This window comes from Oryzias melastigma, linkage group LG21 (assembly GCF_002922805.2).
Source record: "Oryzias melastigma strain HK-1 linkage group LG21, ASM292280v2, whole genome shotgun sequence".
NCBI classification, from domain to species: Eukaryota; Metazoa; Chordata; class Actinopteri; order Beloniformes; family Adrianichthyidae; genus Oryzias; species Oryzias melastigma.
Genome location: NC_050532.1, coordinates 10246366 through 10254497, shown reverse-complemented (window position 1 = coordinate 10254497; position 8132 = coordinate 10246366). Strand labels below are relative to the sequence as shown.

At 37.4% G+C, this 8132-nt stretch overlaps 2 protein-coding genes across 2 annotated transcripts in view; both read right to left on the bottom strand.

The window, feature by feature from the left end:
- Positions 1 to 2610, bottom strand: part of LOC118597943 (anion exchange protein 3-like) — a gene marked incomplete at its 5' end in the record, with an annotated part of 6108 nt that extends 3498 nt beyond the window's left edge. Inside the window, 2 exons of the mRNA XM_036209769.1 lie at positions 929 to 1098; positions 2343 to 2610. Of these exons, the coding sequence (XP_036065662.1) occupies positions 929 to 1098; positions 2343 to 2610 (438 nt within the window). The remainder of the gene's footprint in view (positions 1 to 928; positions 1099 to 2342) is intronic.
- Positions 2611 to 2697: 87 nt separating this feature from the next.
- slc4a3 (solute carrier family 4 member 3) overlaps positions 2698 to 8132 on the bottom strand; it is a 42876-nt gene continuing 37441 nt past the window's right edge. The window contains exons 13-19 of the mRNA XM_036209768.1: positions 7342 to 7561; positions 5456 to 5671; positions 5226 to 5374; positions 4967 to 5161; positions 3157 to 3348; positions 2934 to 3023; positions 2698 to 2856 (exon numbers count right to left, since the gene is read on the bottom strand). Coding sequence (XP_036065661.1) covers positions 2698 to 2856; positions 2934 to 3023; positions 3157 to 3348; positions 4967 to 5161; positions 5226 to 5374; positions 5456 to 5671; positions 7342 to 7561 — 1221 coding nt within the window. The remainder of the gene's footprint in view (positions 2857 to 2933; positions 3024 to 3156; positions 3349 to 4966; positions 5162 to 5225; positions 5375 to 5455; positions 5672 to 7341; positions 7562 to 8132) is intronic.

Genomic DNA, 8132 nt, shown 5'->3' with positions numbered 1-8132 from the left:
ATTTATTCTCACATGCAATAAAATGTATACTAGTAAAAAGACAAATACAATAACCAGAAATTGAAAATGTTTTTTTAATTTTTAAAATATAGCTTTAAATAAGATGGATATATGAAGTTTAGCTAACAAAAATGTTTTGTTTTTTTTTGTCAAGGTTATTAATGTTATTTAAATTTAGTGTTATTAAATTTATTTAATGCTTAAAAGTATAAAATTCATAGACTTTTATTTTGAAAGAAGCATCTTTAAGTCATTTTCATTGTCTGTATATACGAACTGGACTGAGCAAGTGTGACATCACTGATAGTAAATAAAGTCCTCTGACTCCAATGAAATGAAGTCAATTCTGTTGCCATATTTTCGCCATACGGACGCCGCCATCTTGGAACCAGAAATCTTCAGTAAGCAGTGATTAGTCCAAAATGGTCTGAGTCCAAATTTCTATGGCAGCTTCTCACCAATTAGGAGTGACCTTACTGGATGGCCACTTGAAAGCAGACTCAGAGGAATCTGTCAAACGTTTCAAACGTTCTACGTGAGACAATCTACTTTTAAGGCATCTGATTGGTCAGTTTATAACTTGAATAACTTGTGCTACAGAAATAATATAAATAAAAAGGTAGAAGAGAAGAAGAATGGTTATTTTGACAAATATAATGACTAGTAATATCTGTCTATTTCTCAACAGAAATCCATAGGATTTTGGCTTCTTGGAGCCAGGGGATACTTCCTGTTTGGAAAGCGAGGGGGGAGGGGTCACTTCGTCCAATTCTCAATTATCACTTCTCTCTCTGACTCCATAAACCTCATTGCCTTTTGCTCTCAAGGGGTTAACTGAACATTACGAGTGAATAATTGGGAGTCTGGGAATTTGTTTTTCTCCATTTTCCCACTGATGACATGTAAACAGTGCTGCTGCGTTTGTTACCTTGGTGACGTAGATGTGGTCAGGGTGGTGCTTGGCAGGGGTGACCATGAGTGTAATGCGTTCATACAGCTGGATGCCCGTGAGTGAGGTGACCCCCATGTACAAGAAGATACCAAAGAGGACAGCCAGAGGGATGAGGCGCAGCACGTCCGTCATCACAATGGACATTCCTGAAGAGCAGCAAATGGTTAGATACATGATACGTCTCACGATTTCCTTCAATACTGAACACATGCTGACTTTTCTGCAGCAGCAGATGTTTTTATTAAAACAGAAACGTCAGATGTGTTTATTTGAAAGTGACTCACTGTTTGTCTGACCTTATTGTGATGTTCTGTGAGACTATACCCTGTGAGTTTTCCACTTAATCCCAAAATCATTTTTATTCAGCCAAGCTACAATGACTCACAACCAAACTGGATCACGACTTTATCCTTAACATCAAAACAAGCTGCTGGTCAGAGGATGAAACCAAATTTATTATGCAGCACATGACATTTTGTTAAAAAAAAAAAAGACTTTTAGCAAATTTTGAAGCCAAATAGCAAGTACAACAAATTCAAGCTGAGACTAAGTAATCCACCCTGTGATTTTCTGGCCGTATTAGCACTGCACTGATGACAATTTCCACATTCCAAATTGTATCTTCGAACTTGGAAATTCCAGTAAATTATAGTCAACAAAGATTTTCCCAAAAATTTGCCACGTCCCTTTTCTCTTAGCCTGCACAAAAACATTTAAGATAGTTATACAGATTAGCTGCTAAACTAAGTGTCCTGCTTTAAATTTGGTAGCCAATTGCTTTTTTATTTTTATTTTATTTTTTGCTAACTTGTCAAACTTTATCTTTGTACACGCCATGCTAACAACTGACTTTAGGCTATGCCAGAAAATTCCACCCTTCTCCCTAACTACTAAAAAATTATATAGTGCGAAACTATGAAGTGTCCTTGATTTTAAAAACAATTTGGACACCATGTTTGCAAATTTTTTAGATTCATTTCTTTATATCCAGAAGCAAACATGTAAGGATCAATGTATGGATTTAGAAAAGTTCTTGTACTGCCTCTAGTGGAATGATAATGAACTACAGGGCAGAAAACATGGACTCTGTTATAAACAATAGGTTTTTAAGAAAAGTTTGTGCCATGCAAATGAGAGAGGCATCTAGAAAAATGTGTGTATCAAATATGATACAAATGGTTATTTAGAATGAAGGGTTTTTTTCCGTATCCTGTTTTTATATATACCAGGGCTTTGACTAACATAATTGGACACGAAATCTCTGACTGTCAGACAATTTGAAATTCTTGTTGCTTGAAATCACCGTCTGACCCTGTGTGACTCTCGAAAAACCTAATTTCAAGAGCATTCAATGGCCACCTGACAATCCTCTCCTTTGTTTTCATCTTACCCACAAGTACAGCCACAAGAAGTCCAGTAAGCCTCTGCTCTTTCACCTCCTGGATCATGGGCTTTTCGCCAGGAGCTGTAGCTTTGCTCATTACAGTGAGAGCGTTGACATGAGTGACAGAGCGCACAGTGGCTGCAGTGAGCCAGGGAAGGCCAAAAAGAGGGCAAATGGCACCAAGAATAACTATGAGTAGGAGATCCAGGTGAAAGCCTGAGCCTTTAATCAGCCGCCGTTCTTTTTTACTGACTATCAATCTGAGGAGAGCAAAAAACAGAATAAATACACATAAGGAATCTGTTTATATTACACTAAATCAAGTAGGTAACGCTTTATATTAAGGTGTGCTTGTTAAGTATTAAGTTTCCATGAATATGAGTATAAAAACGAGCAGCGCTGGGACAACAGATGCTCCCATCATCCAAGTGGGGAAGGGCTGCTTGTCACCAAATGGACTGATGAACCATCCTCTTTTATCAGGAGAAGTCACTGAGAAGCCTGATGGCACATTGAGTTTCTGCAACGGAACAACCGTGATGTGTAGGGTTTAGGGTTGGGTTGGTCAGGGTTACACTTAGAATCTGGGAGGAATACCTGTGTGTAGGTGTCAGTGATAGAGTAATCCACCAATACTGAAACTAAGATTGAGATGGGGATGCCGAAATCCCCAATGATTCTCCGAGCCTGGAAAGGTAAAGAAAAATAAATGTTAAATGGCCTCAAAAGCCAAAAAGCTTTCGTGTGTTTGGTCCACATTAGAGGCCATTTCCTTGGATATCTATCCATCTGATTGATATTAAATGTGAAGTTGTCTTACCTTCCCACCTAAAAAACGACTGTTTCTGAACTTCCTGAGGAAGAAAGCAATAAAGAAGGTGCCCATCATGAGCACCAGAGATAAGAGAGCCGTGTTGGGCTGATTGAAGATGAGATAGTCCTCGTTTGGAAAGCCTGTGGTTGCGGTGGTGTCTGTGGGGTACACTGCCATCAGGGGATGCTCCTTAAACACCTGGAAAAAAGAAGACGGTCTTATCATGATTTTATTTTTTACTAGTATTTACAAATTATTTAAAAATTCCAACACACATAGCAAGTCGTTTAGGGATGTTTACAGTCTAAAACCAAACTGTATGCTATACCATCGAACCAAATCACAGTAAAGCGAAATGTCGTATCCCTACTGCATGCAAGTGTTAAATTGCGTTAAAGTGCTAAATTTATCCCATAAAAACTCATGATGACATCAGTGTGACAGAAAAAAATCAGAAACGTGTTCTGTAGTCCACTTGCTTTGTAGTATATTCTACAAATATTGTATATTTTTTGGCTTTTATGGGTTAAGAAGGATTTATTGTTTATTGTTTTATTATGTTACATTATATTTAGTATAAGCTAGGAAAAATGTTTTTCTTCATTATTGCTAGCTTGCTAGAAAAATAACAAAAAATATTTAGTCCATTTTTGTTGCTATTTTGTAATAAACAAATCCAACCGACGCAAAAGCGCGACCCAAAAATTGAGCTTTGATTTGAAGTCGCATGACATCACAGTCTAAGGGAAACGCTCTCTGAAGTTGTTTTGAAAAGCTGAATTTTGACACCTTCTGGTTAATAAATTGCAGATCGTTTTTGTGCCATTCGATTCACTAAATCAAGAGGAGACAAATATTTTTTTATAAAATTATATCAGAAAAATTCAGCTGGAGGATGAGGAGGTTGTTGGTTTACTTTACTAAACTCAAGGAGTCCTTAGCGCTCATAAGCAGAGCAAGTAAGACTTGAAGTTGTGAAGAGCAGCTTGGTTAAGGTTAAAGCATTAAAACATTTTTAGTAATCTCACATTTATTTTACATTTGTTTTTACAGCACTTGTAGATTTAGCTAAATAGCATTAGCTACTAGCATCCCCTTGCCGGTTTTTGCTTACGTTCACGACAAAATCATGGCTACAAAACCTCTCACAATATAAAAAAGTATTTCCTAACCCTGACCATGACCATAAAGAATGCAGAGGCAGACACCAATGTACACATATTATTTTGGAGTGATGCATAAATGCAGTTTTTACATTTAATTGTTGCAAAGCACTAAAGCAGCAAGCTTACAGTAAGAAATAAACCGTCTGTCGGTGCTTGCACCTAGTTTAAGTTGTAGAAATGGTTTCCTTGACTATTTTTTTATGGCAAATAACTTGTATTTATATAAAAATGAATAGAATAATCAACAACCCCCACACAATGTCCCTAAAAATAAGTTGTTGCCCTCTTATTTAAGAACTAGCATTAGCTATTAGCAATCGCATTTGTGTTTACAAAAGAAAAAAGTTTCTTCCTCTTTACTTCACAGATTAAAATACTGTTAACCTATCCGCATCTAGGATAAAAACGGGTCACAGTCTATCTGAAAGTTTATTAAATAATAATTGTGATTTATTTCTTGAAGATAAATTATACATTTGTTGAACAAAACCACCTGAAAACTGAAACAAAGTCAAGTCCAATGCTAGCCTTGGAATTCTTCTCTGCCCTTTAGCCAGACTCTTGGGTCATGTGACTGAAATTTATTAAATGAAGAATAAAAGCAAAGTGGGACATTTTTACTATAATTTAGGAGGAAGTGGCTTAGCTACCTTGACTAGCTTTGAGAATGTCTCATAAATGAAGATGAGGGATATAAGGAAAGCGAAAATCTCCTGGGTGAAAGGTGAGATGTAGCGGACGAGGAAGCTGCCCTCTGCCGCCACAATCACCAGAACGATGCCGATGAGCCAGAAACCAATCCAAACTCGACCGGTCAGGTACTCGAACTTGTAGGCCTGACAGAACTGCAAAGACACACAACATTAGTTACTGACTGGTGTAAAAGGGTCCATTTTCCTAACCACGTACCTTGTAGAAAGCTTCCTCAAACACCAGTAAAGGTCCCGAAAACCCAATGATGAGGAGTGGCTGACCAGCAAACAGAGAGAATATAACTCCAAGAGTTGCTGTTGAAACTATGAGCTCAGTCACTCCCATCATGCCTTCTGTTTTTTCTCCTGCAAGAAGTAAAAAAGTGAGTTACTGTCCCAAAGATTTGACATGAATGTTTTCTTCATATCAAAAGGGTTCATTTTTACCCAGCAGGCCTCCAAAAGTGATGGTGGGTGATAGTGCAGCAAAGTAGATAAAGATGACCGCAGCAATGCACTGCATGTCCAGGGCATCCTTGAAATCGCTGATGTACAGCGGATAGCGCCGGCGGATGTCGTGGATCAGACCTCCAAATGGGATACCTGAGCGTGTCAATGGGTCCACCTCCTGGTCCTCCTCCTCCTCCTCCTCTGGAGTCACATCTTTATGGGAGTTTAATCACATAGATCCAATGACATCAGTGCTCAAACAACAAAACTGGACATGAATTGAATTGACATGAAGCCATATTTTTGGAGCTGTTTTTCTGCTTTTGTTGTGGTGATGTTCTTGATAAAAAACTTCTCTTAAACACAGAAGCTCCAGTGTTTATATTCACTGATTCACTGGCATTTTTAATTGTTACCACGATAAACATAATTCCAGCAGATTCTGAAGGAGAAAAGTGGCTTGTTAAAGTATGTTAAAGATTTTGTGTTTAAGTGTCACCGGACACGCCTGAGGTATTTAGCATCTCTTAGAACATCTTTGTAATTAACGTAATTCCAGCGGATAGTGACACAGAAAAAAGCAGCTTTGCCCTGATGTGCTACACTTTACGCTGATGATGTGATGCAAATTGAGGCAAAGCCAATATGGAAAGCCGAATCATGTTGATCGTATAAACATTCAATAAGTTATGTCAAAGAGCGCATGTGTTTTAGTGTATCATCAGTGGCATCTCTGGTGTTAAAGGGTTTTAACAAGTGTGCAACAAATCTTAAAAATGCATCTAAATTATGTAGCATAAACAAACCAAAATCAAAAGATTTGTTTGGTAAAACTTTCTTTTCAGAGCACTAATATTGAATTAATATGAATGAGAATATGATGAAACATCTATTGAGCTTGAATTGGCCCCTAAAATCGTGAGATTTCAAAAGTGTTTTTGTTTTCTCAAAATTAGAAGTAAATGAAATTAGTAATTAATGTAAATCCAAATAGTAGTCACTACTTTGGCTTTTTTTTTAATTTAAAAATAGTTGGCTTCCCACTGTAGCTTCATTCACGTTTTCCTAAAGCCTTTCTTGCTGTCGATCTTTTGACAGTATAATTACTTTAATGCTATTCTAGCATTAAGATCTAAAGGATTTTCTTTAGTAAAATGTTCACTGTAACTGATATGATATAAAAAATTATCGAACACAATTTTTTTTCAATAGTTCAAATCTGAAGAAATGGTGGATATTTGTTAAGCTGCGTTCACAACACCCTTAGTAACACCCTTAGCAACCAGTCATTTCCAATGAAAAGTCTATGTAAATGCATGTTTTGGGCTTCTGTGTCCAAAACTCTTGTGTTCAAACTCTTGGCTGTAAAAAATATTAAGTTTTACAACCATTTTTGGGCTCAAACGTATTAAAAGTGTAGCAACTGAACACACATTGCCAGCTAAATGAAGTCAAACTTTGACCAATCCAACCAATTTGTTTTGGAATGGAATTAAGTTTATTAATATCACATGGATAAACTCATTTGTTGTGACACCAGAAACACTTTTCCTATGGGAGGAGTGGTAGATAGGGAGCTGTGGTTGAAGTCCTTTTTTAAATAAATAAAACCCAAGGCCACTCTTATGACGTGATGGAATTCCATATCCATCATTTTAAGAATGCTAGCAATGAACGGAATTGTTTCCAAATTGCAAGATTTGCACCACTTCAATATTTTGCACCAAGCCTCTTCTAACTGTAGGTGGTGGACATTCACTAGTAAACAGTAGAAAAATAAGAAGCCCCTCCCTGCCCGTTCAATGGGAGACTATATGTAGAGTATATGTAACACGGCGCCCTTTTTTTTTCGTCCAAACGTCTAACACACTTTGACATCGCACCTTTGTTTTCCTGTTCTGCTCCTAACGTGGGGTGATGCTTCTTCACTTCCCTCTCCTTCCTCTTGCGCAAAAGCTGCTTCTGGAAGTCGGCCACTGTCTTCAGCAGGTCTTTGCCCTCGATGTCTGAGGGCGGAATGACAATGCTGCAGTCCAGAAACTCATTAATCCCATTTAGGAGGTCCTGCCTGTCGTCAGCAAAGTAAGCCACCTCGTGGAAGTTCTGCAGGAAAAAGAGCCTTTTGTAACCATACACTCAGTTCAATTAAACTGTGGAGAATATACATATAAAGAGTTCTGTGTTTTTTGGAGTATAAGTTGCATTTTTTGCATAGTTACTTATACTGAAGTGTGACTTATAAATGCAATTTTCTTTTTTTTAATAAATAGCAACAGCTAGAATACACTGTAGTATGGCTATCTGTATTTGGTACAGAAGTCTTTGACTTCAGTCTTAGACCAGGTTTGGTGGAAATGTTTCAAAGTGACACAGATGATCCCTTTATTTAACAGTTAATAAATGCTTAATTATGTTTTAAATAACGTTAATAAAGGGACCCTTACTTTAAGTCTTACTAAGAGTTTAGTTGACTTGTTTGTATGTTCTTTAAGGACAAGTTACAATCCAGTGAAACTTAAGAGTGGAAACTCTTCCCAGAATTCACTGGTCCATGCTGCACTACTCCTTACCAGTCTGGACTGTACTGGATCGCTCAGTGGAATCAAGGTTATAGTCCAAAGAATACGGCGAATTCTTTATTTTATTCATTTATCTCTCTTTATCTGTCATGCTT